Source organism: Eschrichtius robustus, chromosome 2, assembly GCF_028021215.1.
Source record: "Eschrichtius robustus isolate mEscRob2 chromosome 2, mEscRob2.pri, whole genome shotgun sequence".
NCBI lineage: Eukaryota > Metazoa > Chordata > Mammalia > Artiodactyla > Eschrichtiidae > Eschrichtius > Eschrichtius robustus.
In genome coordinates, this window is record NC_090825.1 from 119,803,266 (window position 1) to 119,829,009 (window position 25,744).

General features: G+C 40.7%; 1 protein-coding gene across 3 annotated transcripts in view; it reads left to right on the forward strand.

Moving 5' to 3' along the window:
* ARHGAP26 (Rho GTPase activating protein 26) overlaps positions 1-25,744 on the forward strand; it is a 474,900-nt gene that overhangs the window by 264,489 nt on the left and 184,667 nt on the right. For all 3 annotated transcript variants that reach the window (XM_068536090.1, XM_068536092.1, XM_068536091.1), the window contains 2 exons: positions 9,030-9,095; positions 13,403-13,477. In XM_068536090.1, coding sequence (XP_068392191.1) covers positions 9,030-9,095; positions 13,403-13,477 — 141 coding nt within the window. The remainder of the gene's footprint in view (positions 1-9,029; positions 9,096-13,402; positions 13,478-25,744) is intronic.

Consider the following 25,744-nt stretch of genomic DNA (forward strand, 5'->3'; position numbering starts at 1 on the left):
TATTTTTTAAAATCAATTCACTCTTTTTAGACTACATTTATTTAAAAAACATATCATGCTTTGTGTGATAAACCAATAAATTTATAATGCTTATTAAAATAAGTGTATAACTATCGCAAATATTTATTTGTGAACTACTTAGAATCATTTCATATACCCCAATGGCACAAGCCAACATTACATTTTGAGGTACATAGCACTGGTGAATCATTATTATCAGATGGGGACTGTGGAATAGATATTACCCATTAATTAATAGTCAGTAATCATTTGTATCTGTCTTTAGTGATAATAGTTTTAATTGCTTGGTGTACAGTGTACAGTACAGTGTTATCCGGTGTGATTCTCACACCTACTGAAGCATAGCCTCTGGGAGGGCACCCAGAATCTGCATTGCAACAAGCATGCCCCTGAGTCTGTGGTCTGCTAGATTTGGGAACTGCTATGGAGTAGAAAGGGCAGAATCCAGAAAATGTGACCCCTGCCCCTGTCCTTTTCTGACTAATTATGTGAACTTCAACGGAAGAGCAGGGAATAGAAGAGGATGAGCCCTGGAGTCAGCCCGAGTTAGAATCCTGGTTCCACCACTCACTAACGCCATAATCACATAGAAGTTCCTTAGCCTTGTTTGAGCCAAGGTTTCCTGCCTACAAAATAGGGATGGCGATGATGATGATATGATGCAATTAAGTGCTTAGCCCAGAGCAACGCTGTGTGCTCAGTAAGTGTTACAACTGCCATCATCATTGTTGGTACCACTTAACATCATGAGCCTGGCTTTTCTCATCATAAAAACTTAACAGATATACTGGAAAAATCAAGTAAGCTATAATTTATTAACTTATTCCATAAACGGTAATGTATATTGTCCTTCATCATACTTATTTGTGTGGAAACACAGCAAGAAGTTATTAGTAAGAATAGTACTAATAGGTACCCCATGGGATTATTGTAAGGTTAACATGAACTTGGGTATGAAGAGTTTTTCATCAGTTGGAAAGTTTTTTTAATATTATTATTATTTTTTTTTAATTTTTTATTTTATTTTATTTATTTATTTATTTATGGCTGTGTTGGGTCTTCGTTTCTGTGTGAGGGCTTTCTCTAATTGCGGCAAGTGGGGGCCACTCTTCATCGCGGTGCGCGGGCCTCTCACTATCGCGGCCTCTCTTGTTGTGGAGCACAGGCTCCAGACGCGCAGGCTCAGTAATTGTGGCTCACGGGCCTGTTTGCTCCGCGGCATGTGGGATCTTCCCAGACCAGGGCTCGAACCCGTGTCCCCTGCATTGGCAGGCAGATTCTCAACCACTGCGCCACCAGGGAAGCCCATCAGCTGGAAAGTTTGATTCAAATATTATGATGTACTGTAGTTACTACATCCTAATATTGTAGTACTGGTAATGACATTATTGAATATCAAGTAAGTCTCAGTTGCTGTGCATTTCATTTGACCCTTGCAACACCTAGGTGAGTTATCCCCACCACACAGGTGAGGAAGGTGAAGCTTCTCGCCTAAGATCATATCCAGCCAGAGGTGACAGAGACAGGATTCTAAGCCAGGTCTGTCTGGCTTTAAAGCTCAGTGTTCTTTTTCCAGTACATACCGCTTCTGTCTGTGTGACTTCAGTAAATATTAAAGTTCATTCGTATTCCCTGAGTACCTAGCTGGGGAACAGAGTCTAGGGCAGTTGGCAGTGGAGTGGGATGGGACACAGGATTAGGGAGCTGATCTGGGATTAAAAACTGGCTCTGGGTAGTTGCCAAAGTAGAGAACTCACACCTTTCCTGGGCCCACTGGAAGCTTCATGAGGATGGTTTCCCAGGGGCCACAGCCAGGGAGCCCTGGCAACTCTGGGGCTTCACATGCTGAGGAGAAAGGGTGTGAGCCCCTCTGAGTGTGTGAGCCAATTGGAAATCTCTTCTCCAGATGGAATTTTGTATTCAATTCAATGTGGGTGTTTTTCTTCATGGCTTTTAATGATGCTGAAATTGATTAAATTCAGAATGAGCGAGGCAGGTCGAGCTTTAAAGAGCAAATCATGTAGGGAAATTGAGTAAATTTCTGTGGTGAGAACATGCCCCGGGAACTGTCCATAAAATGTTGGGCCGCTCTCAGCAACTCCAGACAACCTCCTGTATCCATCCATGTTAAAAGTGCAGCAGTGACTTCCTTTACGTCTCAGTTCTCTTGTTTTTATTTCCAGCAAATTCCATCACTCCCATAAAACACACTTGAAAGGTGGTTTTTTGATCAAAGGAAAGTTGAATAAATTTCCTAGGGAAAGTTTTTCAGACTAGGAAAATCTTGTCGAATACCAGCTTTAGCAAAGTGGTATTTCCATCTAATTCATGCTGAGCCTAATTCAGGTAGGTCAGCTCCTCTCCTTTTGAGAAGGAGAGGTCTGAGGTCTGTTAGAATTCCTGGGATGCACATATCGGGTAACTTTGGGCATATCCCAAAGCATCGTTTTTTCAGACTATATGTCCATCAGTCAACCTATGATATGGAAAGGTCCCTTCTATTCAGAATTGGTGATTTGGCCACTTGTTGCCTATTTTCTGGGTGTTGTGAATACTAAGGATTTGGAGATAGGCAACAGCAGGTCAGTAATTTTTAGCAGAGGGGCTCCTGGACCTGAAGAGTGGGTAGCACAAAATTCTAGGGGGGAATGCTCTTGTCTTCTAGAGCTTTCTTGATGCTCAGGCCTGTCTGACTGTTTAGATGGCTCAGTTAGTATGACGTGAAAGAAGTAGCCAGCCTAGTTTCATACCACATGCAGCACAGTGATAGTGATGCCTCAGTGGGCAAGCAAAAGATTTCTAAAAGTGTCCAGGAAACCTAAACTTGATTTTAGCTCTTCTATTCCATGTCTTGGCTTGCACAGCTTTCATTTTTCCCTTCTCTCGGACTGATTCTTGGGGCTGTACTGCTTGGTGGTAATACCTCTTTGTACTGATACAGGAAGGAAGGAAGTGGTTAGATTAAGCCATTCATTTCTTTATTTAACCTCTATATCCTCACAAAAGATGGAATAGCTGAGGACCAGAAGCTTACTTAACTCATCTACTTTCATAGGGTTTAACATCAGTTGAAGTTTGAAAGGTAATTTTGACTCTAAGACACTGCCCCTCAGCAACTCTTCCTACCATTCAGTCACCAATTTACCTATCCTTGCATCCAAAATGAAAAATTACACCAAATGAAAAGTTACAGGCTTCCACTTCATTTCTAGCACTATAGGGGACAGTGAAAGACAGAGATATAGTAGTGGATAAAATAAATAAGTAAAGTTATACATGGACCATTGCCTTTATGAATGCATATCTAGTTTGGTAGACAGACATTTTTTGCAGGATCATACCATTTATTCATTCATTCATTCATTCATGCCATACCACGCAGCTTGTGGGATCTTAGTTCCCCAACCAGGGATTGAACCTGAGCCCTTGGCAGTGAAAGCGCGGAGTTCTAACCACTGGACTGCCAGGGAATTCCCAGGATTGTACTAATAAAGGTAAACCTGTAATTGTGCTGCATACTCTGAAGGAGAGGTTGATGGCATTATATTCAAGTGCATGATGGAGGCTTTAATCTAGGTGGAGGGGTCAGAGAAGCTTTTATGAGGAGATGATACTTGATGGGGGAGACCTGAGAATTCTGAGTTATTTGGGCCAAGGGGCTCCCAGGTGAAATCCACAGCTTGTGCAAAGGCTGAGGAGAAATCGTGGTCAGTTGGATACTTGGAGAGGAAGCCAGTGTGGTTGGGATGCTGAGACACGGGGGAGGGACTGAGATGAGGCTGGGGCCAGACCATGCAGGGCTGTGTGGGCCATGTTAAGGGCTTGGGTTATCGTCCCAACAGCCGTGGGGTGTCACTGAGTGTTTAAGCAGAGAGGTGATGTGGTCTGGTTTTGTCAAGGTCATGGGGACTGCGGGGTGGAGGGCAGCTTGGAGGGAGCCAGAGGAGGTGTGGAGAGACCAGTTAGGAGGGCCTTGCAACCATCCTGGTAGCAGATGACCAGGACCTGGTCCAGGACCAGGGTGGGTGTGGTGAAGGCAGAGAGAACTAGATAAAATTGAGACTCAGTAGGAGGTAAAATTGAGGTGATAATTTGGATATGGGGGGTAAGAAAGAAGGGGAGTGCTGAGGGTTAGACTCATGATTTTACTGGAGTTCTCACCCTCTACCATCACCTACATACCTCTTTTGTTTTTTTTTGTTTGTTGGTTTTGTTTTTTTTTAAAGGCCAGGCAGTGTCAGATGAGGTAGTGTGAGGTACTAGAAGCTACAGAACAGGGCATTGAAGGTTATACTAAAATCCTGTCTGCACCTGGCGCGCCAGCCTCCTTCTTTTAAACAATTTGACTGAACCTTACAGTATGTTCTTGTTTTAAGCCCATTGCAGTAAAACAGTCAGTTCCTGAATTTAACCTGCCTCCTTCCTCAGAGTTCATGCCCTGGGCATGATAAGCATAAGCCCCAGTGGTCTGCCAGGCCTCCTCCTCCCACTTCAGCCCTAATATTCTCCAGGTTGGCTGAGAGTCAAACCACCTGTCTCATGTCCTCCTGTTCTCCAGAGAGCTTTGAGAAAATAGGTTTGTGTGACCCTGGCCCTTTCCTTTCTCTAAAAGCAGACAAATAATGCTCAAAAGTTGACATGACAGTTAAGAGGATGACCCTTTTCTAACTTGGTGGGTCAGCCTGAGTGTTTGGTGCGAGCTCTGTGAACATTCATTATACGACAACTGTTTGGCCTGCCGTGTGCGTAAACCTGGGCAGAGGTGAGCTCGGAGGTGAGGCAGGAAGGTAAGCTGGTCCAAGCCTTAACTGCCAGACGGTGGGTGTCAGGCCTGGGAGCCACCGGCCCTGCAACAATTCATCACCAGTCAAATTAAGGGAATAATGCAAACCTAGTAGATATTTAATGAGAGATTATTTCTGGAGATTATAAGGATACAGCAATTGCAAATAAATCCCTGACCTTTTCTGAGCCTGGGCTCAGTAAAAGAGCTGAATCACCTGCTTGAAGGGATTAAGGACAGCCGCTTCCATCTGGCGAGCTGCTCAGACTTCTTCTGTCATTAGAAAACTCTGCTCGGTGGTGATGGTGTTCTAAACCTTTTAGTGGAAACTGGATTTTCCAAGTAGGAGATCTCAATTAACTTAGATTATGTACCTGCTGGACAGAGATCAGGACTAATGATCTGGTTATGGATGCACTGTAGTCCCTATCACATCAGTGGTACTCGGTACATGTTAAATAAGAAAGCAGTTGTTCATCATTAGTAACCTAATCATAACATCAGCAGGAAACTCAGGTTGATGAGAGTAGCAGTCAAACCTGTGTACGTGCGTGTGCGTGCGTGCGTGTGTGTGTGTGTGTGTGTGTGGTGGTGGGGGTACCAGAGACAGAGAGATACAGGGAAGTGCCAGTGCAGGGGGCAGTGTAATAATTTATACCAGTTCCAGTTCAGAGATTTGGAATAATGATAGGTAAACTGTATTTCATGAGTTCCTTATTGGGAACTGTTGTTTGCTATGAATTCCATTTCTTAACACAATTTTGTTTATAAAACTGCAATAATTATCAGTACGCAACTTGAACACATTAGAGGCTAATAGAGAGTTACCTTGCGCTCTTAGCATTTGACTTTGCAGTATGTGAATTTGTTATATGTATTTGGACTTAGACATCTAATATATACTAATAAATACTGTTACACGTGTAATGTGGAAGGCCTTTATGTGTAGCATCTGTGTAAGATTTATTTCAAGAAAAGGCGTTTGCTGGTGTAAAACAAAATGGAGAGCTTCTAATGTTGGGAAAACCAAAGAAGGAACATTTATTCAGAGATTTGGTGGAGGGGGGGACGAGGGGTTGCTTTGCCATTTTCCAAAATAAATAATTGTAGTTAATGTAGGTTAGTGGAATTTAGTTTTTTTCTGGATATACTTGGGAGGTTCCATTGTGTTCTCTTCCATTAGCTGTTACTTACCTAGAAAAGAATCCAGCTTCCCACAGTTCCATGAGAAAAGGTCAAGGACTGATTTGTCTCTACAGGGTTATATCTAGCTTTGTCCATATTTCTTCTGCTAGTTGGGCTGGTGGCTTTATGAGCACATATCTTCTGGCCACTGGGGTCATCACTGTCAGCTGCCAGGTTATTTCCAATTTTTCAAAACTTTTATCCATGTTCACAGGGTAAGGAAGCAAAATACTCTTTGTCCAGAACAGAAGTTCATCAATGCCTACAACAAGACCATGTTCACAAACCTACTCTTAAAATTTCCAAATTTGGGATCTGTCTCAGCAGCTCCCCAGAGCACTGTCCACAACTGCAGTTCTTAATCTCCCAAACTTCTTTGACTATCATTCCTATGCAAGGATCCTCTTAAGCACATCTCAAAAGAAGAACCAAAAGGCTTCAACTGACTATTGAATCACATTATGGACATTTGGGAAACCTCCTTAAGTATAGAAAGTAATTTCCCCTCTAACAAATACTTGCCAGTAGGCTCTGTTCTGACTATTGTATAAAGGAATGAAAATTCTCCCCTACACGTGAAAAGGTGCCCAACATCATTAGTCATTAGGGAAATGCAAGTCAAAACCACAATGAGATACCATCTCACATGCACCAGAATGGCAATAATAAAAAAGACAATAACAAATGTTGGCAAGGATGTGGAGAAATTAGAACCTTCATATGTCGCTGGCAGGAATGTAAAATGGTCCAGTGCTTTAGAAAGTGGTTTGGCATTTCCTCAAAAAGTTAAGCATAGAGTTACCATATAACCTAGCACTTCCACTCCTGGGTACATACTGAAGAGAAATGAAAATATACGTCCACACAAAGATTTGTACGCAGGTGTTCCTAGTAGCATTATTCATAATAGGCAAAAAGCAGAAACCAACAGCTGATGAATGGGTAAATGGAATGGGGTATATCCAGACAATGGAATATTATTTAGTCATAAAAAGGAATGAAGTGTATTAATGCTACAACATAGAGGAATCTGGAAAACATTATACTAAGTGAAAGAAACTAGATACAAAAGACAGTGTATCATATGGTTGCATTTATATGAAATGTCCAGAATAGGCGAGTCTATAGAGACAGAAGGTAGGTTTGTGGTTTCTAGGAGCTGAGGGAGTGGGGGAAATAGGGAGTTACTGCTAATATGTATGAGGTTTTTCATGGGGGATGATGAAAATGTTATGTAGAGAGTGGTGATCTATATATTTGTAAATATACTAGAAATTAATGAATTGTAAGCTTTAAATGAGTGAACCTTACAATATGTGAATTATATCTCAATAAGGTCGTTATTTTTAAAAAATCTTGCCTAGATTCCAACAGATATTTAGACTGTGTATTACAGTTTGTTACAAAATTTGGGAAAAGTCTGTGGTATGAGTTGAGTTTCATTTGGAAGAATGATCTCGATCTGAGTCAGAAAGCTTGATACAACACAATTTGCAGACTAAACACTTGGTTCATACTAGAAGAAGCAAGGGATTGAGTTAGTAGGCTCCTTATAGCTTTAAGGGAATAAGAACAATGGTTTGTGTAGCAGGTGGTCTCCAGGAAGAAGAACATTGTTTTCCTCCTTTTCTGGTACTTTACTTACTATCCTAGAGGCCAAGTATATAAGTACCACCAAGTGATAAGTACACATGTAAGAGCAAGAGCTGGATTCTCTTTGGGAAGAGAAGTTTGGGGAAATTAGAATTCCTTTTTAATTTGATTTGGGGAATTTTCAGTTATTTTTTTAAAGAATTTTTTTCTTCATTGGACCTACATTCACCCATATATATTAAGAATTGGAAAGATTCCATTTGGGTTAGATCCAAGCTGAGTTCAAGTTCAGCTCAGTTCTCATATTTTACAAGTTTATTTCTTGCCCTGGGATGATGACAAATGTTTATAAATACTCACCTTCCTCCTTTCTGCCATTCCCTTTTCCACTCGGAACACTGGTTTGTAGAATGTCTTGTCCTGATATCCTAAGGAGGTCAAAGATGAACCCATTCTTAAAGATTACCACCCACATCTAATCATTGGGTAACCAAAGCATGGGGATGAATTTTGGTGTGTTTCCAGCCCTGTTGCCAGGTTGGCAGTTGGTTCTATGCTGTGGAAAAAGTTGCTGCTATTTGTCATTTATTTTCTTAGTGACATTAGGGGGTTTTGGAGCAGATGGAGAACGCTGTCACCACCTGCTGATTTACCACACAGAGGATGGCTCTTCTGCCTTATTGCTTTTTCCTTAGATAGCTTCTTTGTCCTTGGCTGTTTTAATTTTCTTCCTGGTCACTTTTCCTTTTTTCTAGTCATCTGAGCAGAATTTTATTCCTCTCTTTAACTCAGAGTCACTTTTTTTTTTTAATGTTTACTTTTATTTTATTTTTCAGTCACTTCTAAGGCAGTTAAGGTTGTACAGGCTCTGGAGCGAGTCTCCCACATATTAACTCTGCAACTTTGGTCAAGATATTTAGCTTTGCCAAATCTCAGTTTCTTCATGTGTAATTTGGGACTCATGATAGTACCAACCTAGAGGACTTGCTAGGATTAAACAAGGTGAGCTCTGTGGAGCACTTACCTGACATTTATTGAACATTTACTTTATGCTTTTTGAAGGAGACCAACAGGCAGTTAGTCCTACAGCTCCTGATAATAACAAGACAAGTTAAAGTTTGCTTAGTTGCTCCTTCAGTCAAGTGCTCATCACTCTGTGCTGCAGTTTCGTCAGCTGTAAATAGAGGATAACCTTGCAGAGAGTTACCATGAAAATTAAATGAGATAGTACGTGCAGAATGGTACTTAGCACTGTACCTGGCATATGGTAAGCTCTCCATGAATGCCAGCAATTTTACATTTTGAATCATTCCTGTACTTTCAGTGGAAAAAATGAAAAGGCTACATGGCCGCACCATGGGACTGAGCCATTCTGGGTCCGTCAAGCACTGTTCCGGGGTTGGTGTGCACGGCTAGCAACTTGACTGCCCCTTTCTTCCTCTTTCAGCTGCACAGTTGGACAGCATTGGCTTCAACATCATCAGGAAATGCATCCACGCTGTGGAAACCAGAGGTAAAGTAGTTCAACAGATGGCATTGTTCTCAGTGAAGGTTACGCATCTGGTGAGGTGGCAGACCTGCTACCTGCTGTTTCCCAATTTCAAGTGACTCATTAACTCTCCAAATGCCGTTGGCGGTGTGTTTCCACAAGTCCTGTTGCTCTGAAGCGCAGGGGCTCTCAGCTGATTTAGTTGTCAGCCTCTTCGGCTGATCAGAAGATTGTTTTAAATGCATGCATATCAAATACATAGGATTATAAGGAATCCAGTTACTGAAATTCAGTTAAAATACTAAAACCATGGTTGTGATATAATAATATATGTGTTTCTTTGTTAACACTTTCAGTTACAGCGGTGGGTCTGATAACTAGCATAATTCAGAAATAGTGATAGTTCAGGGTGTCTGTAACAACTGTAACGTGTTCAGAAAATATCTGTGGTTTCTGACCAAGTTGCAGGTACTGCTAATGCTGTGATTTGTTGCTTATATTGCAGTGGAAGGAAATGTTTAATTTCACTTATAGGTTAGTGGAAATAAAGGTGTGGTTGTTTTCCTATGGAAGTTGATAGACACCCTGAATTCTCTAGTGGGCCTCTTGGGGTCTGTAGACCCCAGGTTAGGAACCCTGCCCTGGGCACTATCTGGGTAGGGAGAAGGAGTCAGGCCCCTGTTTTCCTGCCGTGGTGCTGCAGTCAGGCCCTGCCTGTCAAACATTGACCTTTCCTGGGTCCATAGGAACAGCGCTTTGAGGTCAGGGAAGCTGGTTCATCCCCGTGATCTCCATCCCCTCCACAAAGATCGCCGCAGAGGGGATTCCTCAGTTCTGGCAGTTTTGAGCTTTGAATGCACTGTCTGTTGTACGCAGAGAAAAGCTGATCACTGTCTTTCCACTGGATTTGATTTGAACCATTGTCAAAGATGGGAATCTTATTTATTCTACAGCCTCTCAACCCTCCAGCCCTTTTTATTTGTTTGAGGAAGTTCTGTCTTTTGAAACAGAAATATGCCAGTTCAGAAATATAAGCATGTTTATAAAGGCTATGAAGCACTGAGTAGAGGGGAAGAAAAAAAAAAATACCCTTATAAGTTCTATTCCTAGGTATCTAGTCAAAAAGTATTCTTTCCAAGGTAATTATTTTAATGTGTGCTAACATTCTTTTGGATGTTTCCTTATTTCTGCTATACCTTCCTTCAATGAAGAGTTAAGGTAGCTTGCAAAGATATGTAAAATATAGGCAGAGAATGTAAAGTAGTAGGCGAGATTTCTGGGAACTGATCTTGAGGAAATAAGGTCATGGGCCGACTTGAGCCACAAAGATGTTTATACAATGGTGTTAAGGTAAAAAAATCAGAAACTGGCCAAATGTCTCAAAAATTGGTTAAATCAACAGTGTGCTACATGCATGCAGTGAAACACTGAATCACTAAAAATGCAGTGGAAATACATTTATTGAAATCCAAGATTTTCATTATTATATATTAAGTGAAAAATGCAAGTTATGAAAGAGCCTGCCCACTCTGAACTGGTTCTGGGGATAGTGGGGAGGGGAGAGATCATACCTGCACAGGTTGTCAGTGGGTGTCTCTGCTGTTTTTCTCTATCTTCCATGGATTTGTCTATTTTCCATAACTGCAGTTTCTACTTTTTTTTAAAGTATGTATTACTAAGGTAATTTTTCAACAGCCATTTGATTTTTGCTCATCATTTTAAAAGAAAAGAATGAGAAATCAGAGGTGCAGGGTTAACAAAGGTAAAGGCATAAAAATGGAGCCAAAAATGAGTGCAAAACAGAAGTCCCCTCCCCTCTACAATGAAGTTCATGTACGTGCCGGAGGTGGGCCGACCACTTTGTCTCTCAGTTTTCAGCCGCCAAAACCAAGAGGGCCACCTAATCATTTAAAATCCTTCACAGAATCTGTGTGATAAATGCAAACCCATAGCTCAGGAGGATGACTTTTTCTGATATAAAACCAGAAAATATGTGCAATAAGCAGTAGAGGAAGAAGAGGGTCACCAGTTGGTCTGGTCTCTTAGCCTCTGCCTCCTTGTCCCCTCCCCCTCTAAAATGAGGATGAACATGATGTATTGTAACAGCTAGAGAAGTTTTCATTTAGCACAAAGAGGAATCAAGGACAGTGTGTGTTAAATGCCATTTTTGCATAAATGCTTGGAAGGAAGTAGGTTGTCTCCCTACTGCAGTACGTGTATGTACACACATATTGGTGGTGACCAGAGGTGAACAGACTTCCCATACTCTCTGAGGTCTGTTAATCATCCAGCAGGAGCTGGGAGTGTGTCAAGCTCCAGGAAAGCACAAGGACAAAAGAAGTAGAGATGTTTCAGAAAGGATAAGCCCTTCAAGCCACCACATGACTGAATAATGGTTCTGCTACTCAGTAACTTGGGGCCCATCCCTTAGGAGACCCAGGGTCTCCTAGCCGGTGAAGCAGGCAGGATGATGTACATGCTTTTTTTTTTTTTTTTTTTAGCTGCATTGGGTCTTCGTTGCAGCACGCAGGCTTCTCTCTAGTTGCAGTGCGTGGGCTTCTCGCTAGCTGTGCCGCGTGGGCTTCTCTCTAGTTGTGGCACGTGGGTTCTCTCTCTAGTTGTGGTGCCCAGTCTCCAGGGTGCATGGGCTCTGTAGTTTGCGGCACGTGGACTCTCTTGTTGAGGTGCGTGAGCTCAGTAGTTGTGGCGCGAGGGCTTTGTTGCCCCGCCACATGCGGGATCTTAGTTTCCCTACTAGGGATCGAACCCACGTCCCCGGCATTGGAAGGCAGATTCTTTACCACTGGACCACCAGGGAAGTCCTCATGTACATGCTTTTACAATCCATTTGAGCTGTAAAATCCTCTCATTCCAGACCACTTCCTTTTGTTTATCAGTTCCACTTTTGTAGAGGTCTTGTTGAAGACACTGCAGAATCAGCCTTTTCCCAAGTTTTTTCCAGGAAATTTTGTTTTGGTCCAAAACTGATGAATGTTTTATTCATTCTGTCCTGTATTGTAGACTGATCTAGGTGCTGGGGATATAATGGTAAAGAAGACAGAATCACTGTACTTAAAGTTTACATGGTAGTTGTGGGGGAAGACAAACAAGAAACCAAATAAGAAAGATGATTTCAGATACTGTTAACTACTATAAAGAAAACTGGGTAAGGCAGTGGCCAATAGTGTTGGTCATTGGGATGCTTTCTATTGAAGAGGTTGCATGTAAGCTGAGACCTAAATGATGAAAAGATCTGGGAGAAGAGTGTTACAGGTAGAGGGAATCTTGTGCAGAGGCTGAGGTTTGGAGGCATGAGCTTTGTATATTGGAGTAACAGGAAGGCCATCGGTGCTGGAGCAGCATGAAGGTGGTTGATAAAGCAGTCAGAGGTGAGCCTGTGCTCAACCATGTAGGGCCTTACAGGCCATGGTAAGTTTTGATTGTGATCCAGATGCAATGGGAAGCCATTGGAAGGTTTTTAAGAAAAGAGATGGTTTGAACTGATTGACACTTTGAGAAGCTCATTTTGGGTACTGGGTGGAGAATGGACATCAGGGGAATAAGGGGCAGCAAGAGACCAGTTAGTTGAGAGGTGTCAGATATGATGGGCTTAGGACCAGCAGGAGGAAAGTCATTTCACATCACTTGGTCTGAATGTAAATGATACAGTGATGATCTAATCCTTGCAGTTAAATGAACAAAGTACTGAGGCGGGTTAGTTTTGGTTCTTTGTTTGGGTGTTTGAAGGTAAACCCCTTTTACTCTATTTGAATGTTTTCTTGGGTTCAAGAAAGGTGATCCTCTTTTTTCTTTATGAAGAATATTTGCACCACAAATGAATGGATTTTCTAATTTCTCAGTTTTGGCTAATAGTGTCCAAAATTAAAAATGCCCCAACACCTCAATATTTGCCTTCTCTATGTGAAAGTAATCTGTAAAGTGTTCATCCTTTTCTGTAGTACGAATTTTTTTTATCATTTCATTTTTGTCTTTTTAAATTAAAAAACTGGTTAAATATGACATGTTTAAAAGTATATATTTCGCATCTTTCAAAACTCTTCAGATGCTGCCTTGGCAAGAGAAGAGGGAGGTTTCCTGCCCCTCTGATGACTGAACTAATACGAGGGCTGAAGTGTGCAGCACATCCATGAAATCCTAGACAGTTGTACTAAATCCCACTCCTTCGCTAAGAGCAGAGCTGAGTGACAGGGAACTTTAATTAGAGCAGCTTTTAGAAGGCCCGAGAAAATGAAAAAAGTGCATTTGGCTGGGTTGGCCTGACTTGTGTTCTGACGTGCCTCTAATTAAATCATCACTGTTTCTCTTCTCAGGGATCAATGAGCAAGGGCTCTACCGAATCGTGGGGGTCAATTCCAGAGTGCAGAAGCTGCTGAGTATCCTGATGGGTGAGTGCAGTGGCTCTGCCAGGCAGTTCCGAATGGTTGAAGGGGGAGCCTCTTGAGAAGGAATCTGGGTGTCCAAGAGGTAAATCCCAGAAATCAACTGACCCACTCACCAGCAGTCATGGCTACAGGCATTACTGGAAGAGACATTGAGTGGAATTGGACAAAACAAAAAATGGCCGGTCCAAAGCGCCACACCCTCTCTGTGGACTTGGTTGCCACCAGTCCAAGTAGCGCTCCACCACTCATGTGACCGCCACACCCTACTCTGTCTTTAATAGCTCATGACTCCCTCTGTCCTCTGGAGACCGGCATTTCATGGGGCACACCCATTGCCCAAGGAAGCTCATCCTTCTAGCCTGCAGAGGACCTCAGATCTCATGTTCCCAGTGACTGAGGAGGTGCCATCCCATGACTCCCAGATAAAATGTGTAGAAGCAGATAAGTCTTCTGATCCTCTTTGCTTCTAGGTTTCCGCTTAGTCTCTGTCATTTGAGCAGCAGAAGCTCCTTTGCAGCTGGCTGGTATAAATATAAAACTACTATCTCTAAATGTGCAGCATTTGAATCAAAAACCCATGAGCCGATGAGCCAAATTTGCCTAGGCTGCAGATTTCCTGTATTTTTAGATATGAATGCAGATTTCCTGTATTTTTAGATATGAATGCAGACTCGGTGAGTCACGTGGATCTAAATGGCAAACAGATCAGATTTCACAGACCCGTGGCTGTTACTCATCCCCATGGAAGCCTAGCTGTGCACTGTTAAGAGATAGACTGTTGCTCAGGGTCCCCGCTCAGTGTTCTGGGCAGGGACACTTCTCTTTGTTAGTATTTGTCATTTTTTTTTTCTTGCCATCCCAGTTTCTGAAAATAATTTTTATATGTATAGAAATATCGTCTCTCATGTTGATCAGAAAAACTATCTCTTTTTGAGAGAGCTACTCGCCTCTTGTAAGCAAAAGTCTCATGTATGGTAGTTGCAGTGAGATCAGTTTGTTTAGCCATTCACCCTATGAAGGACAGCTGGGTTATTTCTAGTCTGGGGGTGAATAATGCTGCTGTAAACACTGTGTACAGGTTTTTGTGTGAAGATTAATTTGTTTCTGTGGGATAAATGCCCAAGAGTGCAGTTGCTGCGTTGTACGGTGATATGGTTAATTTTTGAAAAGTTCTAATGTAAGAAGGAATGAAGAGTCTAACAGGTATCAATCCTCAGTCTTTCATTTCCAATCAGAGCTGCAAACATTTGTGGAGTGTCTGCTCTCTGAAGCAGATTGTCAGGTGCTAGAGATGAAACTTTAGAAAGAGTCATTCTTTGTTTGCAGAGTATCCAGGTAGGGGGAGTTATGCATGTGTGTGAAAGCTGTAATGTAAAATACGATGCTGGCACCCAGTGGGAGCTGGATCTAGAAGATGTAGTAGTGAAGGAGAGAACAGAAGAATAATTCAGATTCAGGACATGTCATGAACCAAGAGTATTGATTTCACTAGTAGTAATATTATTATTATAATATTTCAAAGTACTTGAGGCTGGAACAGGAGAGTGAAAGCTGAAAAGCTGAAATGGCCCCTTTGGTTGAGGAACTTGAATATTATGCTAAGGAGTTTGGGGTTTATTTTCTCTGTAGGAAGTAAGATGCTATTAAAATTTCAAAGTAGTGGAGTTGTATGTGTTAGTACTCTTTTTACACAAAAGTGTCAAGAAGACAATTCAGAATAGTCATTTATTTGTTCACATTACTGGTGAGTCCAAGATGACAGAAGCATGGCAGGGTCTGGTGACTCCACGTTTGTTGGAGGCTTTCCCACTCCTTTCTTCTGGCTTCTCATTATTTGTAAGCTCTACTTGTCTTCATATTGACTATATTCTCTGTGGGAAGGTCCCAGATAATCCAGCCTCAGTGGTCCTTGAAGCTTGTATCACTGAAAGGAGAGTGTCTTTCTTGACGGTTTTGACAGAAGGTCCCAGGGCGGATTTTGATTGGTCCATATGGGGGCCATTCACATGATTCATTTCACAGTCTCAGGCCAGTCACATGACGTACAGAAGATGGATCCCGATGGCCTGGATCCTGTGCCCGTCTCTGGTGATCCCATGCCACCTCTAGGAGGTTGGTGGTGGTGGGGCGAGTAGGGTGTGTGAGGGGTTAGTCCATAGAACCCTGGGGACTGAGCAGGATTATTAATAGAATGATGGAGGAGTGCTTTTCTGAAATAATGCTACTGGGTGATTTTTTTAAAAAAGTATGTCCAACAGAGGTGTAACTCTATCAGATGCTGGTTTTAGGAGGGTAATGCTGGCAGCAATGTGGAGCACACATCTGATCATGGAATCACATGGAGGAAGAAGACAGTTGGGATAGATTAGGCAGAGCATACCTGATCAATGGCTGAACCAGATAGCTGCTCTGAGGTCAGGAAAAAAGGACAGGCTCAAAATAATTGGAGAAAGAGAATCAATGGGACTTTGTAACGAGCTAGATACAGGGGAGTCAAAGGGGCAGAGAGATTTCAGAGGCAGCAGATGATTATGTAAGGTGACACTAATGAAAAGAAATACGACATTTTAGACGGGTTTGCTAATTTAAAAAAGAAGCGTCTTAGCTCTTTTGTGCTAAGCAAAGAGTGGTATGAAAAGATCTTGTTTTTATCACTTCCCTTAGTGACCTTTGAACAAGATATTTGTCCTGTTCTCTTCCTCAGTTTTCCTAGGGGCAGACAAAATAATCATGACCATCTCAGAAATGTCATGAGAAATAAAAACCAGCGGCTGAAAAGTCACAAGGCCAGCTGTCTCTGCCAGGAGGACATTACAGATAGACTGGATCCCAAACTGAGGTTCAACCAGAGCTGAGAGATGACCACAGTGCAAGATCTAATCAAAAGTGTTGAGAATGGTATCTGGGATTCTTACTATCAATTAAGTTAAACATGAGATAGTTAAACATGAGATCTTGAATTGAGGGATCAATTAAGTTAAACATGAGATCTTGGAATTGAGGGATCACCCATTAGGCCAGAGAAACTCCAGACCTGAAGGCAGAGCCCTGTCTCCCTTCCCCTTTGTGAACATGCTCTCATCTTCATCAGTTCTTGGTACTTGTACTATACTGGGTTAGCCAAGAGTGTAAAAAAGTATGGCTCCTATACTCCGAAGCCTCTCCCTGACATGGCTGGGCTGAGTGTGAAGCATTCATTCCCTATTCTGGGTTCTATATTCACTGGATGCCCTATTATGTACCAGGTACTAAGATTTGGATTATTGGTCAGTCTCTCAGAAATGGAATAGTGCATTTTTATTACTGAAAATATGAGTTAGAATTAAGTAAAACCAGAGGCTTCCTTTGATCACTTGGAGTTGGCTTTGTGTACTCTTGATACATTGGGGAACTTTAGGTAGGAGGAAGAATAGAAGAGCCAGACTATGAGAACATCGTATTTTGCTGATTAGGATTCCTTAAGAAAGCTTGCCAGAATTACTCATAGCATATGCGGTGTGGCCTCCTGCTAGTGTCATACCAAGTGCTGCCCCTTATCCCTACCTCCTGGCAACAGAGGTCGTTAGTCTTTGAAGAGTGAAGAGGAGGAAGACTTGTAGATTCCTAGAAATAGAGTGGCTTCCATGTGTGTACTGTTTGTTTGTTTACTTTTTCTCCCCCCGTATGTTAAGTAAAGATAAATCTTTCTAAGGTTTAGCTCAACATTTAAAAAATATAGACAGCTCTGTCTGTGCACGTTCAGTACATGTCTGTCTCTCCCTGTATAGTTTTTTATAAGAGATTTTTAAAAATATTTATTTATTTATTTTTGGCTACCTTGGGTCTTCGTTGCTGTGCGGGCTTTCTCTATTTGCGGCAAGTGGGAGCCTCTCTTCTTTGCAATGGCTTCTCTTGTTGCGGAGCACAGGCTCTAGGCACGCGGACTTCAGTAGTTGTGGCACGTGGGCTCAGTAGTTGTGGCTCACAGGCTGTAGAGCGCAGGCTCAGTAGTTGTGGTGCACGGGATTAGTTGCTCCGTGGCATGTGGGATCTTCCTGGACCAGGGCTCAAACCCATGTCCCCTGCGTTGGCAGGTGGATTCTTAACCACTGTGCCACCAGGGAAGTCCCCTGTATAGATATTTTTTAAATTTTTATTTATTTGTTTGTTTGTTTGTTTATTTATGGCTGTGTTGGGTCTTCGTTTCTGTGCGAGGGCTTTCTCTAGTTGCGGCAAGTGGGGGCTACTCTTCATCGCGGTGTGCGGGCCTCTCACTATCGCGGCCTCTCTTGTTGCGGAGCACAGGCTCCAGACGTGCAGGCTCAGTAATTGTGGCTCACGGGCCTAGTCGCTCCGCAGCATGTGGGATCCTCCCAGACCAGGGCTCGAACCCGTGTCCCCTGCATTGGCAGGCAGACCCCCAACCACCATGCCACCAGGGAAGCCCCCCCTGTATAGATTTTAAATACCTTTTTCTGATTAAAAGTTATGAGTGGTCATAGTAGCAAATTTGGAGAAATAGAAAAAGTAGAAAAGAAGAAAAATAAAAGTCGGGCAGACCAGAGACAATCTTTACTGACCGTTTCATCATATGACTGTCACCTTTTAAATATAATATTCTATCATATAACATAAAAAATACAAATTGGAATCACACTGTGCATATATATACTGCTTATAGCAGTCTTCTGTCACATAACAATACAGTGTCTATTTTATGTTATTCAGGTTCCTCTAAAGTGCGACTTTTTTGGGTCATATATTGTGTAGGTCAGCCCCCTATTCCCAGATCCATAGACTGATTAGAGTTCTTCATCATTCTAGAAAGCACTCAGGTGAACATCCCTATGGGACAGGATAGCAGAGGTTTAGAGTGTACATTTTGGAGTTAAGCAAGTTATAATTAAACGGCTTGTCCATTTGATTTTACACAAATTATTTAAGCCCGTCTAGTCTTCTATCTCATTATCTGTAGTGATAGCCTCTGCCTCTGTAATAATGGGAGGATTAAATGAAAAGATGCATGTGGGTTGCTGAGTCCAGAGGCTCCACATGTTAGTCAATAAATGTTAGCTGCTGTTATTTTTAATTTTTTAAATTTATTTATTTATTTATATTTATTTTTGGCTGCGTTGGGTCTTCGTTGCCGTGTGGGGGCTACTCTTTGTTGCAGTGCGCGGGCTTCTCTTTGAGGTGGCTTCTCTTTGAGGTGGCTTCTCTTGTTGCGGAGCATGGGCTCTAGGCGTGTGGGCTTCAATAGTTGTGGCACCTGGGCTCAGTAGTTGTGGCTCACAGGCTCTAGAGCGTGGGCTCAGTAGTTGTGGTGCACGGGCTTAGTTGCTCCATGGCATGTGGGATCTTCCCAGACCAGGGCTTGAACCCATGTCCCCTGCATTGGCAGGTGGATTCTTAACCACTGTGCCACCAGAGAAGTCCCTATTTTTAATTTTTATATGCATATTTAATTATTTCCTTAGGGTTTATTTTAAGATGTTGAATTGCTGGGTCAAGGTATGTACATGTTTTCAAGGCCTTTAATTGATATTCCCAAATTTGCTGTCAGCAAAGTCTGAGGTGAGTGTCCTTTACCACACACATCCTTGCCATACTCTATTACTTTTTTGCGTTTAAATTATAAGTATTTTTAAAAAATAATTCTGGTGGAGGCTGGCCATTTTTCCTGTTTCTTACCACTTTTTATTCTTTCATGAATTGCCTGTTTGTGTTCTTTCCCTATTTTTCTATTGATGTATTCATCTTTTGAATTTAAGACCTTTTTAGGTATGGAGGCTATGTTACCAATATTTTTTTTCAGATTATCATCTTGAACTTTATTTATGGTACTTTTGTTTTTGTTTTGCCTTATGAATATTTAAAATTTTCATGAAGTCAAATCTTTTATGAAGTCAGTCTTTTTCGTAGATGGATTATGCCCTAAAAGACCTTACCCGTTTCAGGACTACAAAAACTTTTTATTTTCCTTGAAATCCATCTGGAATATATTCATGCAAAAAGGAAACTTAACTCTCCTTTTCCTCAAATACTTATCTGATTGACAAATAACCATGTAAGGAGAAAATTTCTTCCTTTCCACTACTTTAAATATCACCATATAGTCATTCTCTTATACATGTTGGGGTCCAGTGAAGGAGTTTCCACACGTATTTTTCTAAAGGAAAACAAATTCTTTTTCTGTTTGTTATTCTGCAATTCTCAGTCTTTAAAAAAATAAATCGTCTTCATTTTTCATCTTTTAATGTTTGTTTTTCTCTTGATTCTTTGCATTATAGCAAAATTCTAAAACTTGCACCCTATATCCATGCTATTTATTTAAATTTCTTTTGGGCTGATTTTTTTTTTGCTGCTTATAATGCAAATTTTAATTTCGTAATTGAATTTTCAGTGTTTTTACTAACTTATTTAGCTCTTTTCATTTCTACCTTTCAGCTATCACCTTTATTATTTCACTCTGTTTTTTTGCTTTGATTTCTTATTTCACAGCATCCATATTTTTCTGAATTTTATTTATAATACAGAACAGATGCTTTCTGACATGTTTTTAGAGTGCTCTGGTTTCTGTGTTTCATGAAAAGTATTTTATCAGCTTTTTTATCTTCTTTTTCATTAAACCTGAACACAGAGACATTTATAAATCTTTGCAGTTAACTTCACTGTGGGTAGATTCTCCTTGCTCTGCTGCAGTTTTCCTGAGTCCTGTTAGAATCAGCCTCTCACATGATATTAGAGCACTGTTGTACATGGTTCCGTCCAACTTTCTGGCGCTCTTAAATCTTTCATTTAGTGTGGACCTACCTGTACTCATGAAAAGATTTCTCTGGGTTCTGCTATTTGGTCATGGTTCTGGGAGAAGTGGAGTTACTTCCTGGTTAATCTGAAGTGTGCTGTGGTTCTTCACTTGTCACTCTCATGTTTCTTCTAGGACTTTCCCCTTCTGAATTCACTTCCCTTTATATAAACAGACACCCCTCCACTTCTGTCCCAGTCTCATTTCACTGCCCGGATCGTAATCTCAGGATACTGAGCTGTGCTCTGGTTGGGTAGGAGCAGCGCAGCATGGCACCCCTCCCTGGGGTGGCTTCGGCTATACTCTAGGGTGGGCGGAAGGCCGTCGCCTATCGCATTGTTCCCCCAGGTGGGTCTTCCTCCGGGCTTCACCTGAGCTTTGCCTGGTGGATATTCCTCTGGGGACAGGCAGAATGTTCACTGTGAGCCTCATTTTCTGTGCTGTTGAAACTTTCTGTCCCTTTGTGTGTGTATGTGTGTGTGTCTTTATTAGTTTCTCACAGTGGTAGTGAAGGAATGCAAGTTTAGTGTTGCTATTTTTTCTTTTCTTATCCTGTAACTTTTTCCGGTTTTGTTTTGATTTTGTTTTTTGTTTGTTTGTTTGTTTTACTAATGTTTAAAGTCAGGTTGGTGCTATAGAGAACACATGGAAGGTATTAAATTGCGATGCTTTAAAGCACCAAGTTACAGTAGCATGCCTCACCCACTGATATCTGATCCAGCCATGAACCATCCTTCTGACTCCTCTGGGACCTTCATTTCTCACACCCTTTCACAGCACGGCATAAATAAAAGCAAGCAAGAGCTTCTTCCCTAAGAAACCCTAAAGTAATAGATATTTTTCATGACAACTTCTAAGACCTAAAGGCTTGCAGAAACAGCCCCAAGGTTTGAAGACTAGCCTCATGGAAGCGGCAGAGTCATGCACGTTGTATACTTCCAATTTTAGCCACCAGTAAAGGGGAGCAGACAAATGATGACCAGGACTGGGAGAGAGTAGACTGCTTGGATGAAGGATTGATCCCTCTGGGAACTAGTAAGGTCACTATTAACCACAATCTGGACTTCCCAGAGAATGGAGACCACAGATGGATGCTCACCTTCCTGTCTGCTCCTCCCACTCTCATCTTTGCTTATAGGGATGCTTCAGGCAGGTTCTCCTAAGACAGGGACTTGAGACAGCAGTAGCTTTTGGATCTCAGAACAGAAGTGGCTGTAAGTACTCTGGATTCTTAGGCACTAGATATGGAGGGTGTTTAAAGTTTTTCAGAGGTACAACTTTTATAATCAGAAAAAATTTGATAAGCAGATTTGCTTATCAAATTGCTAAGTATTAAATCTAGCCTTGGAAGAATTGCCTGTAGAAGAACAATTGCCTATAAGAATTGCCTTGCAAGAATTGCCTGTAAAAGAAGTCTTATTTTACACAGAGGATAGTATACTTACATGAACAACTTCCTCAAAGATGTAATGGAGATGGAGGATGTGAAAGGCTCAAGAAGATTTTAGAAAAAGACAAACAAAATACAACTAATGTTTAAATGCAGGAAAGCAAGACGATATTTTCTTTGGAATGACATATAGATCAGTGGAACAGACAGGAGAATCTAGAAATAGGACCCACTCATATATGGTCAATTGATCTGTGATAAAGGTGTCAGAGTAATTCAATAGGGAAAGGACATTTGTTTCAACAAATGGTACTAGTACAATTGGACATCCATATGAGAAAAAAATAAATTCAACCCTTATCTTAAACTATATACAAAAACTAACTCAAAATAGATTATAGTCCTAAACCTAAGAGATAAAACTATTAAACTTCAAGAAGAAAACACACAAAGCAGGAACCATAAAAGAAAAATCTGATAAACTGAACTTTACCCAAATAAAAAAAAGCTTCTGCTCCTAAAAATATATTAAGAAAGAGAAAAGCCAAGCTACAAGAGAAAATATTTGCAAAATATGTATCTGATAAATGATTTGTATCCAGAATGTATTAAAAATAACTCCTGCAATTCAGTAGTCAGAATGTAACCACCCAGTTTTTAAAATGGACACAAGATTTGAACAAACAATTCACCAAAGAAAATACACAGATGGCCCAAAAGTGCATGAAAAGATGACCAACATCAGTAGTCATTAAGGAAAAGCAAATTTTAACAATGAGTTATTTCTACACACCTACTAGAATAGCTAAAATTTCAAAATTAAACACATGACCATATCATGTGTTGATGAAGATGTGAAGCAACTAGAGTTCTCCTATTGGCTGGTGGGAATGCAAAATGGCCCAACTGTTTTGGAAAACCATTTGGAAGTTTTGATAAAGTTAAACATATTTATCATATGACCCACTCCTACATATTTGTACCCAGTTCCACTCCTAGATATTTACCCAAGAGATGAAAATGTAGTCCATAAGACCTGAATGCAAACATTTACAGCTGCTTTATTTGTAACAGCCAAAAACTGGAAACAACCCAAAGTCTACCAACTAGTCAGTGGATATGTCCATAAAATTGAATAGTGCTCAGTAATAAAAGGAACAAACTACTGGCCTATGTAACAACATGGATGGATTTCACAAGTATTATGCTATGGAAAGTGGTTGCCAGGGGCTAGAGATGGAGGGAGAGGGGATTGGCTATGGAGAAAGAGGCACAGGAGAATTTTGTGTGTGGGGGGGGTGATGACAATGACTTACATCTTGACTGTGGTGGTGGTTACCCCATGACTGTATATATATTTGTCAAAAATCATGGAAGTGTATACTTTAAAAGGTTGAGTATATCTCAGTAAACTTGACTTTAAAACACACACATAGGAGAGGATTCTCAATTTTCCTCCTCAGTAAAAAATGCAAATTAAAGCAGATGACTTTTTTTTTTTTTAACCTATCAGATTGACTAAGATCAAAGTGTTTGATTATACATTGTTGTCAAGGATTTGAGGAAGGAGTCACACTCATGCTTAAATGTAATGGTACAACCTTTGAGAGGTTAATTGAGCAGTATCTTTCAAAATTAAAAATACACATACTTTCTGACTCAGAAATTCCACTTATAGGAATTTTTTCTGTAGGTAAGACATATACAAGGGAACAGGGGTTTATATCATTGTTTACCATAGCAACAACCAGTGAACAACCTTCATCTCCATGAATGGGGGCATTAACCATGGTACAGTGAAGTACTGTAAGGTAGTGTACTTATATGGAACAGTTTCTTAAGATATTGTTAAATGAAAATAGCAGTGCACAGAACATCTATAATGTGCTTCCATTTGTGTTTTTAGAAAATTGTACATATTCATAAAACTGCTTGTTTATGTACATACTGTTAGAGATTGCATACGTGCACAAAACCAGTATTGAGTCATCTCTAGCACAGGAAAGCGTTACCTTTTGATGTTTATCTACTTGTTTTGCTTGAATTTTTTTTTTTGGCAGTGTTCATATATTACCTTCACAGTTGAAGAGAAAAAAAATTTTTTTTTTAATTTTTGAATTATATATTTTTTTTATACCGCACATTCTTATTAGTCATCAGTTTTATGCACATCAGTGTATACATGTCAATCCCAATCACCCAATTCAGCACACCACCACCCCCACCCCCCCGCCACTTTCCACCCTTGGTGTCCATACCTTTGTTCTCTACATCTGTGTCTCAATTTCTGCCCTGCAAACCGGTTCATCTGTACCATTTTTCTAGGTTCCACATATATGCGTTAATATACGATATTTGTTTTCCTCTTTCTGACTTACTTCACTCTGTATGACAGTCTCTAGATCCATCCACGTCTCAACACATCACCCAATTTCGTTCCTTTTTATGGCTGAGTAATATTCCACTGTATATATGTACCACATCTTCTTTATCCATTCATCTGTCAATGGGCATTTAGGTGGCTTCCATGACCTGGCTATTGTAAATAGTACTGCAGTGAACATTGGGGTGCATGTGTCTTTTTGAATTATGGTTTTCTCTGGGTGTATGCCCAGTAGTGGGATTGCTGGATCATATGGTAATTTTATTTTTAGTTTTTTAAGGAAACTCCATACTGTTCTCCATAGTGGCTGTATCAATTTACATTCCCACCAACAGTGCAAGAGGGTTCCCTTTTCTCCACAACCTCTCCAGCATTTGTTGTTTGTAGATTTTCTGATGATGCCCATTCTAACTGGTGTGAGGTGGTGCCTCACTGTAGTTTTGATTTGCATTTCTCTACTAATTAGTGACGTTGAGCATCTTTTCATGTGCTTCTTGGCCATCTGTTTGTCTTCTTTGGAGAAACGTCTATTTAGGTCTTCTGCCCATTTTTGGATTGGGTTGTTTGTTTTTTAAGTATTGAGCTGCATGAGCTGTTTATATATTTTGGAGATTAATCCTTTGTCTGTTGATTTGTTTGCAAATATTTTCTCCCATTCTGAGGGTTGTCTTTTCGTCTTGTTTATGGTTTCCTTTGCTGTGCAAAAGCTTTGAGGTTTCATTAGATCCCATTTGTTTATTTTTGTTTTTATTTCCATTACTCTAGGAGGTAGACCAAAAAAGATCTTGCTGTGATTTATGTCAAAGATTGTTCTTCCTATGTTTTCCTCTAAGAGTTTTATAGTGTCCAGTCTTACATTTAGGTCTCTAATCCATTTTGAGTTTATTTTTGTGAATGGTGTTAGGGAGTGTTCTAATTTCATTCTTTTACATGTAGCTGTCCAGTTTTCCCAGCACCGCTTATTGAAGAGACTGTCTTTTCTCCATTGCATATCATTGACTCCTTTGTCATAGATTAGTTGACCATATGTGCGTGGGTTTATCTCTGGGCTTTCTACCCTGTTGCATTGATCTATGTTTCTGTTTTTGTGCCAGTACCATATTGTCTTGATGACTGTAGCTTTGTAGTATAGTCTGAAGTCAGGGAGTCTGATTCCTCCAGCTCCGTTTCTTTCCCTCAAGACTGCTTTGGCTATTCGGGGTCTTTTGTGTCTCCATACACATTTTAAGATTTTTTATTCTGGTTCTGTAAAAAATGCCATTGGTAGTGTGATAGGGATTGCATTGAATCTGTAGATTGCTTTGGGTAGTACAGTCATTTTCACAATATTGATTGTTCCAATCCAAGAACATGCTATATCTCTCCATCTGTTGGTATCATCTTTAATTTCTTTCATCAGTATCTTATAGTTTTCTGCATACAGGTCTTTTGTCTCCCTAGGTAGGTTTATTCCTAGGTATTTTATTCTTTTTGTTGCAATGGTAAATGGGAGTGTTTCCTTAATTTCTCTTTCAGATTTTTCATCATTAGTGTATAGGAATACAAGAGATTTCTGTACATTAATTTTGTACATTAATTTTGTATCCTGCAACTTTACCAAATTCATTAATTAGCTCTAGTAGTTTTCTGGTACATCTTTAAGATTCTCTATGTATAGTATCATGTCATCTGCAAACAGTGACAGTTTTACTTCTTCTTTTCCAATTTGTATTC